Source organism: Littorina saxatilis, linkage group LG3 (genome assembly GCF_037325665.1).
Source record: "Littorina saxatilis isolate snail1 linkage group LG3, US_GU_Lsax_2.0, whole genome shotgun sequence".
Lineage (NCBI taxonomy): Eukaryota > Metazoa > Mollusca > Gastropoda > Littorinimorpha > Littorinidae > Littorina > Littorina saxatilis.
The window spans coordinates 15,849,262-15,874,937 of NC_090247.1; the positions used below are offsets into that span (position 1 = coordinate 15,849,262).

The following is a 25,676-nucleotide window of genomic DNA, read 5'->3' on the forward strand; positions in this document are numbered from 1 at the left end:
AGAACTATTCAGACAAAACCTGATATCATTCTTTTCGTCTCGTCTTTTTTCTCTAAAGCTTCACTTGGTTTATCTGTCGGTCAAGATACTGGAGAGTCCTTAGTCAGCTAAAACCTGTAGTTTATTAAAACGAGTATGCCTGGCCTCGACAAAGCAACATCGATGTTCTTTCATTAATCAAACATGTGGTATATATATATATATTTTTTTTAATTAAAAATAGTAAAGAATACAACGGAAGTTCATTTAACTTGTGATTATTTGAGACAGAATTGTTTTATACCAAGTTCGTTAATTATTTTTTAAGTAAAATCTTAAATTGCTTGCAAACGAAAGCGACACAGTTCATTCCCTGTATTGGGTTTTTTTCAGAAAAAGGCGGCTATCTTTCTACAGGCAGAGTGGAGTGAATCATCAGCACGTCGAAAGGGAAACGCAGAAGATTTTTTTCTCAGAAATACCCGATTCTGAAAACACTAGATAGGGAGGGGGTTGTAGGGCCGGAAGATGGTGGCATTTTTTTTTAGGGGGGTGGGGAGCAAAGAGGGTAAGGGCCGCTTCTACCTTCTTTGATGGGAGTGGGTTGGATGTGTGGGGGTGGGGAGGGAGAGGACAACAATGCAGACTAGGTAGAACAGAAGGAAGGAAATAAAGGACGAACGAAAGGAAGAATGTGTAGATTGAGAACTACAAAAAACAAAAGTAGACCCTAGTTTATAACACGCACACACACACACACACACACACACACACACACACACACACACACACACACACACACACACACACACACACACACACACACACACACACACAAAATAGGTCAAAAGGAAGCAAGAGAAACATCCCAAAAACCCAGGAAAAACCCTTGCATGCTGTAAACAATTTCTGAGGATCTGGAGTTGGAGTTGGTTGCAAGAGAGTATAAAAGTCGCCTTACGTCGGCTGCAGTCGGAGAGAACCTGCGCGATACTCTGTATTGACTAACAAAGTGTGAGGAGACGCTGAAACTTCAGGCCAGTTTTCCGTAAGTATGAATTTTGTCTTCTGAGTTTGAGAATATTCGTGGAACAAAATTAGTGTAAGTAAAACTTTTATTGACATACATAGAAATATAATGTTAAATTGTGCGGATTGAAGAAAGAGCTATCAGGAAATTAGAAACAAGAAGAAAGATCAGTTTTAGCAAAGGGAATTTGAGTCATGGAATGACTACAACGGAGTTTTGATACCTGGCGACCCACAAAACGTGCCACCGAAAACAAAATCTCTACATCTAACGACGAAATTACTTTATATGTTCTTTGTATTAACTTCAGCTGAACAGTCAACAGTCATTGTCATGAAAAGTCCACAAAGTAGGTCAATTTGTGTGTGCGTGCGTGTGTGCGTGCGTGTAGAGCGATTCAGACCAAAATACTGGACCGATCTTTATGAAATTTGACATGAGAGTTCCTGGGAATGATATCCCCGAACGTTTTTTTCCTTTTTTTGATAAATACCTTTGATGACGTCATATTCGGCTTTTTTGTAAAAGTTGAGGCGGCACTGTCACGCCCTCATTTTTCAATCAAATTGATTGAAATTTTGGCAAAGCAATCTTCGACGAAGGCCAGACTTCGGTATTGCATTTCAGCTTGGTGGCTTAAAAATTAATTAATGACTTTGGTCATTAAAAATCTGAAAATTCTAAAACAATCCAAATTTACGTTCATCTTATTTTCCATCATTTGCTGATTCCAAAAACATATAAATATGTTATATTTGGATTAAAAACAAGCTCTGAAAATTAAATATATAAAAATTATTATCAAAATTAAATTTTCGAAATCAATTTAAAAACAATTTCATCTTATTCCTTGTCGGTTCCTGATTCCAAAAACATATAGATATGATATGTTTGGATTAAAAACACGCTCAGAAAGTTAAAACAAAGAGAGGTACAGAAAAGCGTGCTATCCTTCTCAGCGGAACTGCCACCCCGCTCTTCTTGTCAATTTCACTGTCTTTGCCGTGAGCGGTGGACTGACGATGCTACGAGTATACGGTCTTGCTGCGTTGCATTGCGTTGAGTTTCATTCTGTGAGTTCGACAGCTACTTGACTAAATGTTGTATTTTCGCCTTACGCGTTTTTTCTTTGACTGTATTATTATTATCAAGCAGGTAGTACGTTCATAATGTCCTCATTGTTTGCTTGTGTTGTCCTTGCAAAAAATAAAAATAAAAGTGTAAAAAAAAAACCAATATATATGCTGTCTGGCGCTGTCAATTTATGCATCAAAAGGTATCTTATGATCTCAAATATAACAATAAAAAATGTTTAAGAAAATGAAGGAATAAGATAAAACAAAATAAAACAAGATAGAATATATTACTTAAAATCATTTTTGAAACAAAATAAAGTAAAATACAGTTTGGTACAATACAATAACAAATTTAAAAAAAATTACAAGAAAACAAAGGCATATCTGAATGCACTTATTTGAACAAAATAACCAAAATATTATCAAGAAAAAGTATAACTGCATCGATCAATAATGGATGAGAGTATCAGTCCGAAACAAGAATAACAAAATTGGCTAAATGTCCGATAGCAAGGTTATCATTCACAACGAAACCAAACATAAATGGGGTGATAATGGTGCAAAGGGTAGAATTAAGTACACAATATCTTTAGCTCATGTGCAGCCGATATGACGAGCACAATGGCGGTAGCTATACAAATATGTAGGTCATATCCTGATGTGAAAACACTCGAGCAAATAACTTACATATAGGAAAATATTCAAACAAGACATTCGAAAACAAAAACTTTAGCTGACTGCATGGAAAGCACATGTTCACTGAGGTATCAGTGTTGTCAGCTATGGCGGTCAGAATGGAGTAGGCCTATACATAACGATTTGATCTATAACCTTCAAACAACGGAACTACGTAAAAAGTTACCTTCTCTCCCAAACAAATTATTTTATAAATCGCCATGCATTTTTCCAGGCTTTTAAAATGGAAAAGAACATCCTTTGACTTGAACATACACCACAATCCTGCAGCCTAGTTAGTGTATTTAAAGAGTGTTTGTTTTCTCCATAAATTAATGTGTTACTGGCACCAGCCCCCCCCCCCCCCCCCCCCCCAAAAAAAAAAAAAAAAAAAAAAAAAAATGTGTCCCTCTTTTGCGCAGGAAACAGCCCTGCTACACATTGTTGGTACAGTCAAACCTCTCTGTAACGATGTAAAATGATGTCCATAACCCATTTAAAAGCCTGCGTACACGAGAAGTGAAAGTGTAGTGGGTTTTATTTTCAACCTGATCTTGCAAGATAAAACTGCAATGTGTGTTTGTGTGTGTAAGTCTACACGGCCAGTTTGTGATAAAGCCATAGTAAAGTCAACGCGCGCAGTAATCATACCTTTAGGTGCTTTGCATTGCTTCATTACTCGTTTCAGTATCAGTAGATACATTTTGTATTATTAGTAGTATTACTTTTTTTCTTCTTTATTTTTGATAAACGGTGGGGAAAAAAAAACTTTAGCTGAAAACACTTTACAATGCACATGCATAAACACTTGCATTTTACTGTTATCTCCCTGCTACCCCCCTCCCCCACCCCTTCCCCTCGCTTAGCACCGGAGAGGGTAATCTATGCCATCAACAGCACCACACGTTTGTGCTGGTTTGCAAAAAGTACTGACGATTGTAATTTTCGTGACTATTTTAATGAATAAATCACTATTTATGCACACACAAAAAAAGAAAAAGAGGTTTGACACTGAGCAGTAGCGCTAGCTTTACTTACCTAATTTAAACCCTCCAGATTTGGACTTTTTGGATTATCTTAATGTCCGAGTATTATCGTTGGGGTAATTTTAGAGAAAAGATAAAAGTCGGACCATTATACCTACAGACAGAAAAACTTTGGAAATTAGTCATGACATTTCTGCATAACAATTCTGAAACTATTCGCTGAACTCAAACGGCTGAAAAAATGATCCCCTTCGTTATAAAGTGAAACTCTCGCATTGGCGCGCAAAACTCATGATGGCATAAACGAAATTCTCAATGAGACATGCCGTGATCCTGCCTGTATTTGCTGTATTCAAGTCACTGGTTGTCTGATGTTATGGTATACTTGGTCTTTCAAATACTACTAAAATTGAACAATCTGGAAGGCTTAGATCATGTTAGTTTGGCTACTGTTCAAGTTCAAACATCGTACTGTTGAGTCGATCCCCGAATTTGACATTGATTTTCGAAAGAGCACAAAGTTCACACTATTTGACCTGCAAACATACCACTATGTGGACAGGTCATGCATAAGCTGCCATGCGTTGCTCAGAATCACAATAGCCCGCTCAGAGAAAAGTCGCTCTGGATTGGTCTATGCAACGGGCTCACAACGAGGCAAATCGCTTCACGATGGCGACGAAGAAAGCACGATTGCTGCGAGATATGAAAAAAGTTGTACTTCTTAAACTAGTAGACGATTCGGTCAGTGAAATCGTCAGAGAGAACGTAGTCATGATGGAAAATTTAGCTGGGGTAGTCCCTGAACCTTGAAAAGCGGTGGATTCCTCGGGTTACGTAGAAAACCATGCCGAGAAGATCGCAACACGCTACACAGCATCGCAGTGTAAACACCGCCGCCATCTTGGATTACGCGGCGCGCGGTGGGCGAGCATACACCAAAGCCGCTCGCCGAGTGCTTCGCGAGCGCTTTCCTGCACTGCCCAAAGAAACGGCTTTCTGTCATTCGCACTGCGGGCGACCTGTGGCGAACCGCTCTGGGCAACTCGTCTCTGAAGTTGATGTACGCATAATTATGAAATAATTCGGTCAACAGCATTTCTGTGGGTGGCAGTCTTTGTTGGCGGAGGGGGGGGGGGGGGGGGGGGGGGGGGGGAGGGGGGCTGTACTTGTGATGCTGAAGACCCTGCGTCTCGTCTCGGTATCGGTCTTGGTCTTGGTCTCGGTTTTGGTCTCGGTCTCGGTCTTAGTCTCGGTCTTGGTCTCGGTCTTGGTCTCGGTCTCGGTCTTGGTCTCGGTCTCGGTCTCGGTCTTGTTCTTGGTCTTGTTCTCGGTCTCGGTCTTGGTCTTGATCTCGGTCAAAGTCTCGGTCTCGGTCTTGGTCTCGGTCTTAGTATCGGCCTTGGCCTCGATCTCGGTCTCGGTCTCGGTCTCGGTCTCGATCTCGATCTCGGTCTCGGTCTCGGTCTCGGTCTCGGTCTCGGTCTTGGTCTCGGTCTCGGTCTCGGTCTCTGTCTCGGTCTTGGTCTCGGTCTCGGTCTCGGTCTCGGTCTCGGTCTCGGTCTCTGTCTCGGTCTCGGTCTCTGTCTCGGTCTCGGTCATGGTCTCGGTCTTGGTTTCGGTCTCGGTCTTGGTCTTGGTCTTTGTTTCGATGACTTTTGGGATCATATAAGCAATGTAAAATCAGGTCCCTTCCAGAGTAAATTTTGTCACGATCTCAATTACATGATATACACACGTGTGGTTTAAACGATATTGTTATCTCATGAGTGGTCTCTCTCACGTGCATGTAGGATACATATTTATTTATCTGCTGAGCAACAAGGCTTTTATACTCATTTTTGTAGCCCATAGAAATCTTTTTTCTCATGTCATTTCATTCAAACTGTCTATCCCGGTAAAGGCACTCAACTCGGTGCCTGGCACACTTTTCGGATCAGAGATTTCGTTGTCATGTGTCATGTGACCCAGAATCGACTGGATGATGATGATGATGATGATGATGATGATGATGATGATGATGATGATGATGATGATGATGATGATGATGATGATGATGAAGATGATGAAGATGATGAAGATGATGAAGATGATGATGATGATGATGATGATGATGATGAAGATGATGATGATGATGATGATGATGATGATGATGATGATGATGATGATGATGATGATGATGATGATGATGACGCTTTCACGGCATAGTCGACAAAGACGATTACTAAGCTGCTTTTGCTGATGCTTCAGATATTAATTGTGACATCGTCTCCTCTTTGTTTGCAGAACTTGTCAATAAATCCAACAAAAAATGTCCCACAGAGGGTCATCCAGAACCAGCACGCTATCCTCGGGCTACCAGCAGAAGACGCTGGTCCTCAGAGCTCAGGCGGAGAAGATGCGCGACAACGTGGAAGCCAAGGTGGAAGAACGCGTCGAGGACTTCAAGCAACGCTACAAAGACGCCTCGGACGATGAGCTGAACTCTATCATAGACGCCACTTTCGACGAAGTGGAGACGGAGGTGACCTCTCAGCTGGCCAGCATGAAGGAAGAAGTGAAGAGTAAGACACCCAAGAAACCCACGCAAAAACCTGGCCAGTCGGACGAGGATTTCGCGAAAGAACTGGGCGATTACGAAAACAATCGGGCGGATTTCTTAAAGTATCTCACCTTTGTGACGGACTTCTTGAAGGGCTTGGCTGGCCTCTTCAGAAGCATCTTCGAGAGCATCCGAGAGTTCTTCCGCAGCCTATGGAACTGGATCAAACAGGCAATGAAGAATATTGCCAAGAAGGTCACCGAATTCATGAACTTCCTCAAGGAAAAAATCACCTCCGGTCTTGAGGCCTTGTTTGATTAGTTGTGACTGGCGCTCAGCCTTGGCAAAGTTCACCAACGGCTCTAATCAACCTTCCGAAGAATGACAGTTACCACTTACACTGAGGCTTTCTTTAAATCACGTCAAGTCTTGAAATAGATCCCCAAGCGTTTTTGATCAAACTGTTGAAGGATGGACATTATTGCTAACATTGAATCTGGCATAGTCTTGTAAAAAAAAAGCACCCACAATAATTATTTGATTTTAACTTGTCTCAAGACCAGCCGACATAATCAACGTCATGAAAGATTCAAATAACAGTTGCCATCGATGCCTTTTTGAATAGCTTTCAAATTTGTCTAAGCTTTGATAACAAAAAAAAAGACGGCAGATTATCTCAAAACCCGTCAATCTATATCCTAAACGTATAGGACATAGCCACAAACATCGATGTTTTCATTCGCTTATTTTTACGAAAGCTCAACCTCCCGTTGCTTAACATAGGATGCTCATTTACCCCATCTCACAAATAAGGCAGATGTGTCCTTGTGTGTGTATCAACTCCTTACACGGGCATACATATAATTATATGTAACAAAAGCAGTAAAAATATTGAATTTCGGTATGTGTCCAACCACTGGAATGGTCTTATCCCCTTATAAAAGTCTGTTCAGATCTGGTATGGTGTGTAAACTAAGCCAACAACTTCCAACACCAATCTTCACAGTGAGCCCCATTTCCAAATACGGCAACCACATGACGTCACGCTCATAAGATAATTGCCTATGTCATTTTTTTTATGTTTTGAGAAAAACGCAAAACACGTTAGTTTGGTTTCTGAACAATCTGCCTATCTCATTTTAGTTATAAGTTGCAAATTTCCTATCTCGAGATGTTACGACGGGACAAACGTGAGATAAAGAGCTGACACTCACAGCAACATTTTGCATAACAACCCACACAGACCTCTTTCATACCGTCACATTCTCAAAACAAGTCTTCCGGTATCATAAAGAAAACGTGCCTAACTCAAGAAACGAGATCGGCAGTTTTGCTTACGTTACCGTGGCAATGGTTTCCGATGGTCTTAGAGTTTGTACTCTCTAACTCATGATAGATACCCTTCCAGTCACTTCCCCTGGAGTTTCACTACAGAAATGCCTAACACTGAGATAGGTATTTTTCTTATGAGCGTGACGATGAGCTTGTATCAAAGCGCCGGTCGATTTTTATTTACTCCATCATCCTAACTGTCTCCTTACTACTACTGTTCATAGGAGTAAGTTATAATCGTCGGCGCTTTGATACAAGCTCCTGTAACCTCAACCACAGCTTTCCAGAGCTCGAACGCGATCGTCTGTGTTCTGTGTTTGCATGTCTGTCTGTGTTTTTTCTATCCCTATAGCATGCAACACCTCCTGTCCCAAGATAGGCCAAATGGTCATAAGAGGATGTGCACCAAATAATAGGTCCGTCAGAGATGGTGAAGCAAGGGTAGTGCCTTTTTTTGGTTAACTGGCTTATTTTCGTGTACACTACATTGGGGTGTGCACGTTAAAGATCCCACGATTGACAAAAGGGTCTTTCCTGGCAAACTTGTATAGGCATAGATAAAAATGTCCACAAAAATACCCGTGTTACTTGGAATAATAGGCCGTGAAAAGTAGGATATGCGCCGAAATACCTGCGATCTGCTGGCCGATGTGAATGCGTGATGTATTGTGTAAAAAAAATTCCATTTCACACGGCATAAATAAATCCCTGCGCCTTGAATATGTGCGCGATATAAATTGCATAAAAAAATAAAAATGAAAAAAATCCCTGCGCTTAGAACTGTACCCTCGGAATACGCGCGATATAAGCCTCATATTGATTGACTGATTTTGTTTAATTCATTTGGCATCTACGTCATTTGCACAATTATCATGAAGCCTGTTTAAAAGGTTAAGCTTTTTTGGGTGCTATTCATTATCACTTAGTTGTGCAAATATCACTATTCACTCATTTATCTATTTATCTTTTATTTTGCGATTCCGCTTTGCTGATATGAAATTCGTTGTCCAAATATATCTATACAGATCCTTCTGTTTTGACAGGTTAGAAATAATTTCCTTCACACATCATTTAAATGCTCTTGTTCCCAGACCCGGAGGTCTGGGTTATGCGGAGGCATTTGGCTGTGCGAATGGTGACATTCCGGAACTAATTTTCGGCAAACTTAGTTGTTTGCAGCAATGTATTTCAATTTTTTTGTCATTCTTTCTTGAAACTGTTACAGCATGATGCAAAATTACACTATAATAGGTTATATAATACAACAAAAAAACTATCTCAGATCTCCCACGTTAAAAATATACAAAGAACGGTACAGCGACAATCGCAAACCAACTAGCTTCCGGTGATTGAATGTGTAAGGGAAGTAACTCGCTTCAACGCCATGCGATAGGGCACACAACGGTTTTTTCCCTTCGTTCATTTGTTTTGAATAATTATTGGTATTTTGTCAATGTGGGTAGCATGGAAATGTAAGCATTTGAATGTAAGTCTTAGGTACCATTGTACCCAGGAAGAGAGACGAGAGATAGGAGTAGGTTGCTTTTGTGGTCTTTGAGTTTTGTTTTTGGAAAGACATTGTTAAAGAAAAAGAAGACAATTACAGTAATGCAATATTTATTGTGAAAACCAACGATTGTACAAAGAACATGTGAGGCAACATTGATGATGTGAAGAAAATTAGTTATGATTTATACTATTATTATGTAGACTTGAGACTGAATAGCAAAAGGCGAAGTGTATGTTTTGTGGTGTGAATTGAAACAAAATGAAAAGTGTAAATATCTGGGAAATTGTGGTTTAAAGACTTCGTTATTTCTTGATTGTTATTTACTATTATATTGAAGTGAATAGCAAAACGCTGTATTTGAAATTAGCATGGGATTTATATAAAAAAATTTAACTCTCTAAGGACGGATAACTCCCTATATGGTTTAGGCAAATGAGGCTTATTAGTATGGAAGAAACACTCATTTTTGCCCCTTGGGGCATTCAAGGCAACAAACAACCACATACATCTGATTTATAATTTAGTGAGACATAAAAAGCTGTATGATAATTTTGTAGTGATTGAAAAACAAGTCGCGTAAGGCGAAAATACAACATTTAGTCAAGTAGCTGTCGAACTCACAGAATGAAACTGAACGCAATGCAATTTTTCAGCAAGACCGTATACTCGTAGCATCGTCAGTCCACCGCTCATGGCAAAGGCAGTGAAATTGACAAGAAGAGCGTACCAATCATTACTACATGTATCAAACTATATTTTACTGTTTTTCAAACCCACTGTCTTTAACATTTGTTTACAGTTTCACTTGCCAATAACTTGCTGCTGATGATATCTGAATCATGTTGCTGATGATATCTGGATCATGTTCAATTAACATTAACAATGTATAATTATGCCAATTATGTTTTTCACTAATGCACCAAAACTCCATTTTCTAGACTTCTTTTTACAATCCAAGCAGTTGCTATTTTTCTAACTCAAACATTTCTCGATCAATCCAAACTATTTTTAAGCTGTGTAACATAACACATTTTCTTTTCCATTTTTTATTTTTCTATCTCGTCATTTGTTGTTGACAAATAAATATAATTATTTCATAACTCAAACATTTCTCGGTCAATCCAAACTATTTTTAAAGCTGTGAGTGTGACATAAAACAATATACATATCGTCGTCGCCATGGCAAAATTGCGCTAATGTCAAGTGAAATGTTGTTTACCTTTACTGTACCAATTGACACTAACGCAGTTTTCCCATGTTGACGACAATATTTTATTTAAAATTGATTTCAGGATTTTGTTAACATAACACATTTTCTTTCCCATTTTTAATTTTTCTATCTCGTCATTTGTTGTTGACAAATAAATATAATTATTTTCATAACTCAAACATTTCTCGATCAAACCAAACTATTTTTAAGCTGTGGGTGTGACATAAAACAATCTACATATCATCGTCGGCATGGAAAAATTGCGCTAATGTCCAATGAAACGTTTAGTTTTACTGTACCAATTGACACTCGCGCAATTTTTCCATGTTGACGGCAATAGCTTACTTAAAATTGATTTCAGGATTTTGTTAACATAAACATTTTCTTTCCCGTTTTGAATTTTCTATTTCCTGATTTGTTGTTGACAAATAAATGTAATTACAATACTACCATCATTGCACTTGCCAATATCTTGTTACTGGTGCTATTATCACAATGGCGTTCAATTAACGGTGTTACATTTGTTTAACAATCAGTATTACATTTATTGTTTAAATGTACTTTCTTTCACATTTTGTAGTTTTCTATCCCATGATTCGTTGTTGACAAATACATGTCATTCCATTAATCCAATCCATGTGTTGCATTGTTGTGCAAGATGACTGAGTGTGAGCATAATATATATATATACATGTAGTCCATTTCAGAACATATTTACCATAAACAAAACCCTAGCTTGCATAATATTGATCGGGAACAAAACAAGATTTTTTCCTTCAAATAACTTGCCATATTTAACCATTTCACTATTTCACGCTAGCACTCGGACAAGTGTCACACACAAACACCCTGCCATGACTGTTTTTTGAAGAAACCACTTTGACCATTCACCAAGGACTACTTTAGTAGTAGTCCTTGCCATTCACCTAAAAGTTACATGAAGGAACGTCTGGGAACCTGCTGATTTGAATCAGCAAATTTTCTTGTATTCATTTAACAATGCAATTTGTATTGCCAATGTTATGCTACTGCGCGCTCCCTCTCAATTCACCGATGCTGGGATCGACCGTTATTATACCAGGGGAGACAAACATGGTAAATGCACGAAGTAAGCATGTACTAGGTTCTTTCCCTTCTACAATTTGTTAGTACTTGTTCTGCATTAAATGGCAATGCAAATACAGTTGTCCTTTCTTGTTTAATCGCTCGTTATATTAAAACCAAAGGTGTGTGTGTGTGTGTGTGTGTGTGTGTGTGCCACTGTGTGTGTGAGTGTGTGAGTGTGTGTGTGTATGTGTGTGTGTTACTGTGTGTGTACATGTGTATGTGTGTGTGTGTGTGTGTGTGTGTATGTGTGTGTGTGTGTATGTGTGTGTGTGTGTTACTGTGTGTGTACATGTGTGTGTGTGTGTGTGTGTGTGTGTGTGTGTGTGTGTGTGCGCACGCCTGCCTGCCTGACTTTCTCTATGTTTCTGTATGTATTGTGTGCAAAATCTGTAAACGAAAAAAAGAAGAAAAAAAAAAGAAGAGAGAAATGATTTAATCGAAGACGCGTTTCTGTTTCTCTTATTTGTCCGTCTATCTCTTTCGCGCAATAATTCTCTTACAAACTCGCTAAGAACCTTTTAAAATATGATTTATAGATACACATACACGTACAGACAGACAGACAGACAGGCAGGCCGACCGACCGACAGATATACAGATAGATAGACAGACACAGAGAGTCAGACACTAATACAGTCACGCACGCACGCACACACACAGACACACACACACACACACAGACACACACACACACAGACACACACACACACATACACACACACACAGACACACACAGACACACATACACACAAGAAGAACTCATATAAATGATAAGAAAATGCTTTATTAAGAAAGATAATGGCATTACAAACAAGTTTCATTTTACACCCAGTGCAAGCTGGGCACACGGCATTGCACAATTGTGACGTATTTCTCTCTTTCTTCTTGCGCGTTTTATTTCTCTCTGAAACTGTTTTCAAGACAGATGTTAACAAAATGTAGGGGAATGGCTCCTAATATGGACCGGCTCCTAATATAGACCACCTTCTGTTCTGACAAACTAACGGCGCTAGAGCGCTCAAAAAAGTTGTATTCGCTGTATTCACCCTCTCTGGATAACTTGCACATGAGACAGTGACAAAAGGTCAGGTGTCATGTCTACTGTCCCGAATGACACACGATTGCTGACATTTCACCATTGCCAAAAGAATAAACAAATAAGAAATAGGTAGAAAATGAATGTGAAAACTGACTTTGATTGTTGATCAGTATTTTCTATACCACTAACAAATAATCTACTTACACATAGCTGTTTGGCAAATGTATGTTGCATGGGACACACTGACATGAAAGTGGAAGATGTTTTTCCCTCTAGAGAAACTACATATCAAATTACACTTTTTGTGCTCTTCCATTCCAGTTGGCAATCAATTGTTAACGCATGTTATTAGAAAAAATAGAACGAAAACAGATTAGATAGAATGAAAAATGTACTGGTGATGTCATTTGGGACATACTGACATGAAAACGTCACCTTTTGTCATTGTCTCACATGTCAAAACAGTTGCAGAAACAGAAATCTCAAAACCGTTAGGCTTTGTCTCTTTATATTTAGTCAAGTTTTGACTAAATATTTTAACATCGAGGGGGAATCGAGACGAGGGTCGTGGTGTATGTGTGTGTGTGTGTGTGTATGTGTGTGTGTATGTGTGTGTGTGTGTGTGTGCGTGCGTGTAGAGCGATTCAGACCAAACTACTGGACCGATCTTTATGAAATTTGACATGAATGTTCCTGGGTATGATATCCCCATACGTTTTTTTCATTTTTTTGATAAATGTCTTTGATGACGTCATATCCGGCTTTTCGTGAAAGTTGAGGCGGCACTGTCACGCCCTCATTTTTCAACCAAATTGGTTCAAATTTTGGTCAAGTAATCTTCGACGAAGCCCGGGGTTCGGTATTGCATTTCAGCTTGGTGGCTTAAAAATTAATTAATGACTTTGGTCATTAAAAATCGGAAAATTGTAAAAAAAAATAAACATTTATAAAACGATCCAAATTTACGTTTATCTTATTCTCCATCATTTGCTGATTCCAAAAACATATAAATATGTTATATTCGGATTAAAAACAAGCTCTGAAAATTAAATATATAAAAATTATTATCAAAATTAAATTGTCCAAATCAATTTAAAAACACTTTCATCTTATTCCTTGTCGGTTCCTGATTCCAAAAACATATAGATATGATATGTTTGGATTAAAAACACGCTCAGAAAGTTAAAACAAAGAGAGGTACAGAAAAGCGTGCTATCCTTCTTAGCGCAACTACTACCCCGCTCTTCTTGTCAATTTCACTGCCTTTGCCATGAGCGGTGGACTGACGATGCTACGAGTATACGGTCTTGCTGAAAAATGGCAGCTACTTGACTAAATATTGTATTTTCGCCTTACGCGACTTGTTTTATATTTAGTCAAGTTTTGACTAAATATTTTAACATCGAGGGGGAATCGAAACGAGGGTCGTGGTGTATGTGCGTGTGTCTGTGTGTCTGTGTGTCTCTGTGTGTGTGTAGAGCGATTCAGACTAAACTACTGGACCGATCTTTATGAAATTTGACATGAGAGTTCCTGGGTATGAAATCCCCGAACGTTTTTTTCTTTTTTTTCATAAATGTCTTTGATGACGTCATATCCGGCTTTTCGTGAAAGTTGAGGCGGCACTGTCACGCCCTCATTTTTCAACCAAATTGGTTGAAATTTTGGTCAAGTAATCTTCGACAAAGCCCGGACTTCGGTATTGCATTTCAGCTTGGTGGCTTAAAAATTAATTAATGACTTTGGTCATTAAAAATCGGAAAATTGTAAAAAAAAATTAAAATTTATAAAACGATCCAAATTTACGTTTATCTTATTCTCCATCATTTGCTGATTCCAAAAACATATAAATATGTTATATTCGGATTAAAAACAAGCTCTGAAAATTAAATATATAAAAATTATTATCAATTTTTTTGTTCGAAATCAATTTAAAAACACTTTCATCTTATTCCTTGTTGGTTCCTGATTCCAAAAACATATAGATATAATATGTTTGGATTAAAAACACGCTCAGAAAGTTAAAACGAAGAGAGGTACAGAAAAGCGTGCTATCCTTCTCAGCGCAACGAATACCCCGCTCTTCTTGTCAATTCCACGGGCACTGCCTTTGCCACGGGCGGTGGAGTGACGATGCTACGAGTATACGGTCTTGCTGCGTTGCGTTGCGTTCAGTTTCATTCTGTGAGTTCGACAGCTACTTGACTAAATATTGTATTTTCGCTTTACGCGACTTGTTTTCACTTTTGGCAGCGTTCACTCTAAATTTGCCGCCTAAAACGGACTCGTTTCTGTCCACAGCCAAAGCTTTTATCACAAGAAAAATTGCTATATATGACAGCTAAAACAGTAGTTTAGCAGTGTTGAACCCGAGTTTCTACTGCCAAGAAAATATAATAGCAAAATCTCAAAGTATGTGCGAGTCCCCTAATATGGACCACCTTCAACAAATCGAAGAAAATAAAAGCTAAAGGCTATTTTCATTAATTCATTAAGAAGCTTGCTGGAAATAACCTATAGCTAGCCGTCGACATTTAAAACAAATGCAACAAAAAGTCTTCTTTTCGTGGAAGTTGATAATTTCACTTATTTTCACTCTGTTTTTGATAAGCTTCTTTAGTTTCCTGGTGTACTTCAAATAGTGCTCTCATCAACCCGAAACAGATAAATCTAGAGCATATTTTAATTAGGCTGATCATGACTTGTACACTAAGTTGTATTATGTTATTTTGAAATATAGGGGGCTTTTTACAGTGATTCGCGAAGGCCGATTCACTGGTCCATATTAGGCGCCCAGGCTCCTAATATGGACCCTTTGTAATTTTTTCTGTATTTAATTTTTGCTGAATGTCTATCAAATCTATTTCACTCTAATTAGGCCTAACGGTTAACCTAAGAGAGAAGGACTACCAAACACAAAATGAAACTTCTTCACAAGAAAACAAGCTAGTTATCAGCATGAAACAAAAAGTGGTCCATATTAGGAGCCCTTCCCCTACATTTATTCCGCAAATTAACATTTGTGTTAGTGTATTTGCCATCTCTTCAGCACTATTTTTTCTGCACGAAAAGCAAATGCGTTGTACACAAAAAATGAATTATTTATTATGTCAGGTTGCTCTTTTTGGATTTTGTAAGGTGTTATAATGACGATTTTCAAACGTTTTTGTGAAATAAAACAAACGTGTTTTTTTTTTAGCCACATGTAGTATAAGTCCGTTTAAGGCAAACTGGATACTGAACAGGACATACAATGTTCGACCTGTATACTTTTTTTCAGAGGAAACTCTTTAAACGAGAAAAATGAAATAATCATTTGAACACATTTTGAGAAAATAACAAAAACAAAGACAAGCTTTCCATCACTTGCGTACTTCTTTCGCTGTTATTGGCAGACAGGTAATTTCTGCAAACGGGCAATACCTATCTAGAACAAACCCGCTTGAGTAAAACAGTGTTATAATAAATTTCACACACAAAAGAGCTCTTCCACAAAAATCAAATTGGGCAAAATTCCACAATTATAAAAACAACTGTTGGTTTCAGTCAAAAGTGCATTACCGTGTAAGCAAATAACCGTTAGGCTAACGAGCACTAAACCGGTCACACAAAATCGCGAAAGCCCATTAAAAAAAACGTCGACTAATTATCGGGGCTCCCTGGACTCTGGGGACCCTTTGAAACATATCCGAGGGAGTCCATGGACCCTCTACTAGTTCAAAGTGGGGGTCCCTGCCCTTCTGAGTTGGGCGTCCGTGGGGAGCCTTGATTATACATGTAAATCTTCGGTGAAATTATTTCAGGTATTATCAAATGGTTATATTACTTTTTTTTTAAACTTTAGGCTGGTTTTAAAGAGTACAGAATTAAGCAAGGAAGTTCCAGATTGAGGTTCCAGAAAACGATACTCTATTCTCAAAGAGTCTATTGCTAGGTATAATATAAAGTGGAAAGACCCAGTTCGACTGCTATTTCTGCAAAATATCGGTTACATTTAATTGGGTACAGTGGTACACGTTATAAAGCTAAGGAATCTACTGATATGGTCGACACTGAAGCACCCCCCCCCCCCCCCCCCCCGCAAGTGACAAAACATGATAATTGATTATACAGCATCAGCATGGCATGATGAAGCATGATTCACGTTTTAATATAATGCTTACTTTCGACAAAATAGTACACATATGTGTGCATATTTCGCCACGTCGGCGGTACCAAAATCAAGAGAATTGTTCAAGGAACAAAGGCGCACGAAGCAATTGAAAGCTGTGATTTTAGTACGTATGAGTTGACTTTCTTTCTTTCTTTATTTGGTGTTTAACGTCGTTTTCAACCATTCAAGGTTATATTGCGACGGTTTAGTTGACTTAATCTCCATCTTAAATATAATTCGGTTAGCTTTGAACGAATTTAAAACAGTAAGGACAAGTTCAGAACTTGACAGAGTTTGACAGTAAGTTGGTTTGTATTAATTATGGTCCTTGAACACATAATCCCTCTTGGTATAGGTATAGTACATCTAAGATTACTAAGCCCGCACAAACAAAACTGGTTTGATATAAAGTTTGAGTAGTGGAAGATTTATAATAATATGTTCGATCCGTACTTGTAGGTGGCTTTTTCATAGGTGCTGTTTTACATGCTACCCACGCCCCATGGAAATGGTTATACATTATTAAAATGCTTGGTTAAACATATTTCACAAAAATCAATACATCTTCGAGACCGGTTCGCACAAGCACAGTAATTGTTGCAAAACATTCTCAGTGAACTACAGTGACATGTGTCGTGCAGTAAGATAAGATAAGATAAGATAAGATAAGATAAGATAAGATAAGATAAGATACGATAAGATATGATAAGATAATGTGACAGGGAGACTACCGTCGCCCTTCACAGCAGACTCTGCAGAGTAGTTCGCGTTAGAAGTTGCGAGCTTTATATAGCTTGCAAGGCAACACCTGTGAATTGTAGAGTTCTGTTTGTGATGGGGTCTGGCGGCTTTTGTCTCTCTGTATGTTCATGGATTCCTTTGCGAATGCATAACAGTTTGTATAGGGCTGAGAAATGAGCTCTAAAATTCTCAATCCTGTTTGATTGGACTTCGCCTCCAAAGGTGATTGTGGTGTTTCGGCACTCGGTTACAATAAGATAAGGTAAGCTCAGATACCATAATATAACATAACATAAGAGAAGAGAAGAGAAGAGAAGAGAAGAGAAGAGAAGAGAAGATAACATAACATAACATAACATAACATAATATAACATAAGAAAAGATAAGATAAGATAACACAAGTGGGATTGATTTTTATTAACGATGATAATGGCTTAGCCACTTAGGTGCTGTTTTACATGCTACCCTCGTCCAATGAAAATGGTTATACATTAGTAAAATGCTTGGTTAAAAATATTTCACAAAAATCAATACATCTTCGAGACCGGTTCGCACAAGCACAGTAATTGTTGCAAAACATTCTCAGTGAACTACAGTGACAGGTGTGAATAAAGAACCAGACAAAGCCAGGCCCGTGCAGAATGAAACCACAAATATTTAAATGAACTATTTGGTGGGGGGGGGGGGGGGGGAGGCATACAGGCATAAGATGAAGTTTGGTTGATAAAAAAAATATCGTACAAGGATAAAGGTTCGGGTTACACACTTGCTTTCAATACGATGAGACTCGGAAGCTGTGGTAAAGGAGATTTAAAGAGCACAGTAAATGTGCCGGGTGTTTCAAAAACAAGTATTGCCTGAAAGACAACCAGAATACATCCCAGAAAGAAAACAAAATGGTCGAAGTAATCGGTCAAACTATGCACGTACGTACTTAATAAACATTAGGTCACTTTGAGTATCATCAATCATGTACTTCCGATAATCTCAAACGACCTTTTTACCTTTTAAAACAAACAAAGGAATGTAGTTGTTTGTGACTTATAACTTGTGTTACAAAGCGTAGATACCACGACATAACATGCCATTTATTTAACGATTTGCTCAACAGGTTTATGCCAATGTTACTTAGACTTCCCTAACAGAGGCACTGCTAACGTTACGAATCAAGAATAATAAACAAGTCGCGTGAAGCGATATAACAACATTTAGTCAAGCTGTCGGCATCAAAGTAAAATATTAACACCAAACAAATCGCGTGAAGCGATATAAAAACATTCAGTCAAGCTGTCGGTGTAAGACGAGAAAATTACTCCCACGAGATTTTTACTCCGGAGTAAAAATGTCGTACTTAACTTTTACTCTCTTCACGAACAAATTACTCCACCCTGACACGACAAATGTACTCCCAACGACAGGAGTACTACGAGTATAAATTTCGTACGAAAATGTTACTCCCCTGACGAATAGATAACGAATACAATACTCAAAACACCAAACAACACAAGAAAATTACTCCTACGAGATTATTTTTACTCCGGAGTAAACATTTCGTACGTAACGTTTACTCCCTTTACGAACAAATTACTCCACCCTAACACCAGCAAATTACTCCCCACGACAGGTGTACTCCCGAGTAAAAATTTCGTACGAAACTTTTACTTTCCTGTCTCCTGTCAGTCCTGGTGGTGGAAGGGTGGAGGGAGTGGTAGCGCGATATTCCGTTTGCGCGAGATCCTGTATCAGGGATATGGGCGTCATCCCATTTCGCCCCCATCCTATGTTTGCGACATTTCACAAGCCAAGCGTCATTTTTACATTTAGTCAAGTTTTGACTAAATGTTTTAACATAGAGGGGGTAATCGAGACAAGGGTCGTGGTGTATGTGTGTCTGTGTGTGTGTGTGTGTTTGTGTATGTGTGTGTGTGTGTGTGTGTGTGTAGTGCGATTCAGAGTAAACTACTGGACCCATCTTCATGACATTTTTCATGAGAGCTCCTGGGTATGATATCCCCAGATGTGTTTTTCATTTTTTCGATAAATGTCTTTGATGACGTCATATCCGTCATTTTGTAAAAAGTTGAGGCGGCACTGTCACACCCTCATTTTTCAATAAAATTGATTGAAATTTTGGTCAAGCAATCTTCGACAAAGGCCGGACTTTGGTATTGCATTTCAGCTTTGAGGCTTAAAATGACTTTGGTCATTAAAAATCTGAAAATTGTAATTATTTTATTTTTATAAAACGATCCAAAATTACATTTATCGTATTCATCATCATTTTTTTATTCCAAAAACATATAAATATGTTATATTCGTATTAAAAACAAGCTCTGAAAATTAAAAATATAAATATTATGATTAAAATTAAATTTTCGAAATCGATTTAAAAACATTTTCATCTTATTCCTTGTCGGTTCCTGATTCGAAAAACATATAGATATGATGAGTTTATATTAAAAACTAGTTCAGAGAGTTAAAAAGAATAGAGATATATAAAAGCGTGCTATTCTCCTCAGCGCAACCGCTACCGCGCTTTTCTGGATTATTAATGTCACTGCCTTTGCTACGAGCGGTGGACAGACGATGCTACGAGTGTACGGTCTTGCGGAAAAAATGCAATGCGTTCAGTTTCATTCTGTGAGTTCGACTGAGCTTGACTAAATGTTGTATTTTCGCCTTACGCGACTTGTTCTTCTGTGTCTTACCACTAGCGCCACATACCAGTGTGGCACCATCCCGTTTCGCCGCCATCCCATTTCGCCCCCATTCAAGTTTTGCGACATTTCACAAGCCGAGCGTCATTTTACTACCGTGTCAAACCACTAGCGCCACATTCCATTTTGGCGCCATCCCGTTATGCTGCCATCGCATTTTACCCCATCTCTATTTCGCGACAGGTAACAAGCAAAGCGTCATATGTTTTTTATCGTGTATAACGCGCCATCCCATTTTCGCGCCCTCCCATTTTCGCGTCTTTCACCTAGTCAAACGTCACTTAAACTATTGCATCATTCAACTAGACAGACATTCCATTTGCGCGACATCCCATGTTGCCGCCTCCCCTCGAGTACGTCGTGCAAGACGAACGTCCACCGCGAACTATAAATCTGGGAGTAAAAATCTCGAGCGAGATTTTTACTGGGAGTACAAATTTGGGGAGTAAATATTTCGTGGAGGGAGTCATTTTTTCGTTCCTTGGGGAGTTCTTTAATCGTACAAGATGTTTACTTGAAGAAAAAAAATCGTACGAAATGATTTACTCCTGAGCCTGTTTTTCGTGGAGTAAAACGTTCGTATTACACCGGCATCAAAGTAACACATTAGCAAGATCTAGATCAGCCCTTGTCAGGACGAGTACGTGAACGTGTACGTGTAACGTCATCAACTCTAGTTTTTACGTCACGCTTTTGCCAAGATCTGCAAGTATTGGTGGGAGCAAAACAACGTATGCATTTGGAACATTGGAGAAAAAAGTGAGTCACGTACAGGTCTCTGCTACACGTTCGACCATTTAGAATACTGTAGTAACAGCAAAAACCAGCCATCGGCGAGACTATGTTAAGATGGTCTCGACTAACATCCAAAGACCGAGACGGATCACGCTCGTCTGCGCCCGTAGCTTGAATTGGGAATGCAGTTCTTACTTAACCTACTTTCTGTAATTCTGAGCACATGTTTAGAGTAAACATGACATATGTAATGTTTTTAAATTCAGGAGAAATTAAGGAATACGATGCAATCATTTTTAAATATGTAAGTGAAAAATCGATTTTAATGACAACTTTAATGAGCAAACTCATCTACTAATGTGTACGCTGCCGAGCTGATAAAAAATTATTCAATCCCATAGTCCGGACGTTGTCAAAGATTGCTGGACCAAAATGTCAGTCAATTTGAATGGACAATGAGGGCGTGACAGCTATGTCAAAACAGTTAGTCAAAGAATGTTAAACAAGTTAAGTTTACGCGATCGGCGGATGTTTTATGATTGACAAAACGTAACATTACGAAACCTTCGATTGATCAGGTAGGACAGGTCGAAGTTCTTCCGACTGCTTCGTTTTGTCAATAATGAAACGAGCCATCATCGGAACCGTTTTTGTCTTCTGAACAACGGCAGACATGCTCCCCTTGTTCATGCTGCTCGGATCTTCATTTCAGCGAATTTATGGGAGAAATAGTATCCGGCAAATTTGTCCCACTCTATTCCTTGTCGCTGTGGATCACTGCTGGTGGTCATGTACATCCCGTTCAAGTTGGAGTTGAAGCAAGCATTGAACCACCAGGCGCTGTGGTGACCCACTGCACAGTTGTTATCGCTGTATGTGTCGTGGTCCCTGTCCCACGTGGTGAACTGCATACCACGATGATAGTACAGCAGACTGTCACCTGGGGAACGACATTTGTAGTCTCGTCAGTGTGTGTGTGTGTGTGTGTGTGTGTGTGTGTGTGTGTGTGTGTGTGTGTGTGTGTGTGTGTGTGTGTGTGTGTATGTGCGTGCGTGCGTGCGTGCGTGCGTGCGTGTGTGTGTGACTGTGGTTTGATGTGTATGTGCGTGTGTGTGAGTGTGTGTGTGTTAGTGAGTGTGTCTTGTGTGTGTGTGTGTGTGTTTGTTTGTGTATGTGCGTGTGTGTGTGTGTGTGTTTGTATGTGTTTGTATGTGTGTGTGTATGTGTGTGTGAGTGTGTGTGTGTGTGTATGTGTGTGTGTGTGTGTGTGTGTGTACGTGTGTGTGTGGGTGTGTGTGTGTGTATGTGTGTGTGTGTGTGTGTGTGTGTGTGTGTGTGTGTGTGTGTGTTTAGTAGCCCTGAATCATCGCAGGGATATCCAAGTGCCATATATGTCTGTATATGTGGAGACCAAGAATAATTGTCTTGTGGTAGGCAGAAACATAGAAAGCAGAGCAATAAACCGATTGACTGAGGGAAAGCAATTCAACATTGACGTGTATGATATCTTGATCTCAACCGACTTCAAATTGGAAATTAAAGGGAGAAGTCACAAAACAGAACTCCTTTTTACAGTTTTGATTTGTGTAATACAAGCATCATCATGCACCTACCAGCGTCGCCCCCAGTGAAGCTGCCAAGGTTTAGACGGTAGTTGTTGCTGCTGTCGCTGATGGAGAAGTTGCTGTATGTGGCGTAACCTTTTGTCCCATCCCACTTCATTAAGTCCACGCGAAGTTCCTGCTCCTGTCTTGACGTCAACATGTGCAAGGCGTCGAGACCTGGAAAGTATCAACACACACAGTTCATACGTCTGTCTTGACGTCAACACGTGCAGGGCGTCAAGACCTGGAAAGTATCAACACACACAGATCATACGTCTGTCTTGACGTCAACATGTGCAAGGCGTCAAGACCTGGAAAGTATCAACACACACAGTTCAAAGGTCTGTCTGATTATTATTATTTGTGAGTCGTCAAGACTTGGAAAGTATTAACACAAACAATGTGCGGATGCAAACATTGCCTGGTAACGCATTGTACTTATTTATCAGTGATTCCATTCAGTCAGTTAATCAATGATACATTAGTATGATACAGGGTGACAAAAACAAATGCAACCCTAAAAAATACAAATAACATCTACATCTGTTGCCCGAATAACTTGATATTAGGGGGACATAAATAGCAGTCTAGATATGACTTTTTTTTTACGAAGTGACAATTATATAGATCAAATGGTCTGATGTTTGTGCAATTTCAAAAAAGGTCACCAATTCGGCCAACGACTCAACAGAATTTTAACCCCCCCTCCAACTTTTCGGATTATTTGAATGTCTGAGTATACACAAAACCCCCTTCACACCTTAGATCATCGGTGATCTGAAAAAAGCAGCTACAGCTAGGTTCAAGGCAACCCCCAAGCAGGAAGATGTTCATGCCATTGACAATTTCGGAGGTGTAGTTTGGAACACATTTGCGAGAACAAGGTAAACATCGTACCATTTTACCTACAGACTCGAAACTGTGTAGAATGGTTGTCAATGAACTGAAGTGCATGCGCAACAACTATGAAGATATTTGCCAAACTCAAATAACTGAAAAATGTTAGCCCTTCGTTGAAAAGTTACACTTGCGCAATGTCGCGCAAAATTCATCAAGGAAATAAACGCATTCATCCATGGGAAATGCCCTGAGCCTGCCTGTTATTGCTGCACCACAGTCACTGATTGTCTAATGTTGATTGCGGTATACTATGTCATTCGAATTATCGCAACAGTAACAATGTGGAGAGCTTAAATCAAGTTAGTTTGGCTTCCGATCAATTTCAAACCTTGTAGTGTTGAGTCGATCCCCGAATTTTGCAACTTTATATTAAATTGCATAAAATTTCAAATCATTTGATCTACAGAATTGTCACTTTGTGGAAGTGGCATGCATAGGCAGACGTTTAATTCAAAGAACACACGTTTCCCTGGGCCACCCTGCCACATTTGCTGTTCAAAAACGAAAATGAAATAACATAAATAAGATCTCCTCAGGTCATTCGACTCAGAAGACTTACCCAACCAAAACTCTCCGTTCATAGACCCAAAACCTTGCTGGTACTGGTTCCAGTCTCGGTAGAAGTCGACTGACCCATCTTGTCTTCGCTGAAACACCTGCAATAAAACGTGCAGGTACTTGACAAAACTCTTTGTAATTTTCTGTGTGTGTGTGTGTGTGTGTGTATGTGTGTGTGTGTGTGTGTGTGTGTGTGTGCGTGTGTGTGTGTGTGTGTGTGTGTGTGTGTGTGTGTGTGTGTGTGTGTGTGTGTGTGAGAGTTTGTTGACCTACCAGCCAACCCCCACTAGTAGTATCATGGTCACAGTAGACCTGTAGTCCGATGTTGTCACCGTCCGGGTAGATAGTGATCCCGCCACTCTCGTTCATGTAAGGTTGGGCCTCCACACAGTCTCTTGGTTTGATGACTGCTGGGTATAACACTGTATAACGAAATGTATGAATAGGTTACATGCCGAGGCTCAGTGAATATTAAAAATAATGGTCAAACTTAGCGGATCATGACAAATGCGAGCTTCAGGTGTTTTTGTCATGACTGCGAACTGAGAAAAACACACACACACACACACAGACACACACACACAGACACACACACACACACACAGACACACACACACACACATACACACACACAGAGACACACACAGACACACACACAGACACACACACACACACACGATCACAATCACACACACACACACGCACAAACACACACACACACATAGGCATGCACACACACACACACACACACACACACACACACACACACACACACACAATCACAATCACAATGCAAACAACACTCATTCAGACCTAATGGCACACGCGCGCCTGATTAAATTACGATTGAGTACATGTCACTCGACTTACCTGCCAAGTTCTTAGAATAGGACTGAGCACCAGGAGCTTCTCCAAAAGATGACGTGAACATACCCAGGATACCGTGACCTCTGCAGACATCCCCGTCAATGGTGAAGGTATCACAGCCATCTTGCTGGTTGCAGAGTACAGCGCAGTCCAGAGTGCTTCTTGCACGTGATTCGAACAGGATATTGTTCTTGGAAGCCTTGCCATTGAGCCCCATGTCGATGTACTTGTTGCTCTTCACTGTGGCTGTAGCTGCGCCATTTGAGATCAGGACGGCGGCAAGAATGATCAGAAGTGGCACCATCTTTGTCGCGAGTGAAAACCAACAGCCAAGTAAAGCGAGAAAATACTGCACGTGTATGCAGAGAGGTGTTCAGTTGAAACAATGTTACTATTTGATTTGATTTGATTTGATTTGATGTGTACACTTATACGGACAAACTGGCAGTAACTTTCAAAGCTTTCCAAACTATGGAGCTGGGATACTTTATGGTACAACGTGAAGAACTGCAACATTACTGGTCCCCCTGCGGAGCTTGATGGAATAAGGCCTAACAAAAAATTAGGTGTGGTTACGGTAACCCGACCTACCCTATTTTGGGGGGCCGACCCTATAACTTTGTATTACATTTGTCAAACAAAAAAAACAAAAAAATAAAAAGTAAACGAGTGCAGAAAACGCAATGAAAGCGAAAGCGCCCGAGTCGCACACTTATTTCCCTGTCAAGTAGGTTTAATTTGTACACATTAGAAAAAAAAGTTACAACAAAAAAAAGTGATGGCCTACCTTCCTACCCTATTTTTTTGGCTATGTTACCGTAACCACACCTACTATTTTTTTGGCCTAATATATACAGGCCACCACTCCTTTTTCCTGGCTGCAATGGATTTGAATAAGGCGGCATTTGTCGTCAA

General features: G+C 39.5%; 2 protein-coding genes across 2 annotated transcripts; one reads left to right on the plus strand and one right to left on the minus strand.

Annotated features, from left to right (window-relative positions):
• Positions 1-875: 875 nt before the first annotated feature.
• On the plus strand, positions 876-8,376 carry LOC138961726 (uncharacterized). Its single transcript, XM_070333399.1, has 2 exons — positions 876-1,027; positions 6,033-8,376. Exon 2 carries the CDS (start codon positions 6,058-6,060, stop codon positions 6,607-6,609), a length of 552 nt encoding a protein of 183 aa, XP_070189500.1. The 5' UTR covers positions 876-1,027; positions 6,033-6,057; the 3' UTR covers positions 6,610-8,376.
• Positions 8,377-21,518: 13,142 nt separating this feature from the next.
• Positions 21,519-25,065, minus strand: LOC138961110 (microfibril-associated glycoprotein 4-like). Its single transcript, XM_070332710.1, has 5 exons — positions 24,765-25,065; positions 24,168-24,301; positions 23,896-23,992; positions 22,446-22,613; positions 21,519-21,772 (listed from the first exon to the last, which is right to left on the minus strand). The coding sequence occupies exons 1-5, from the start codon at positions 25,063-25,065 to the stop codon at positions 21,519-21,521; spliced, it is 954 nt and encodes a 317-aa protein (XP_070188811.1).
• Positions 25,066-25,676: the final 611 nt, after the last annotated feature.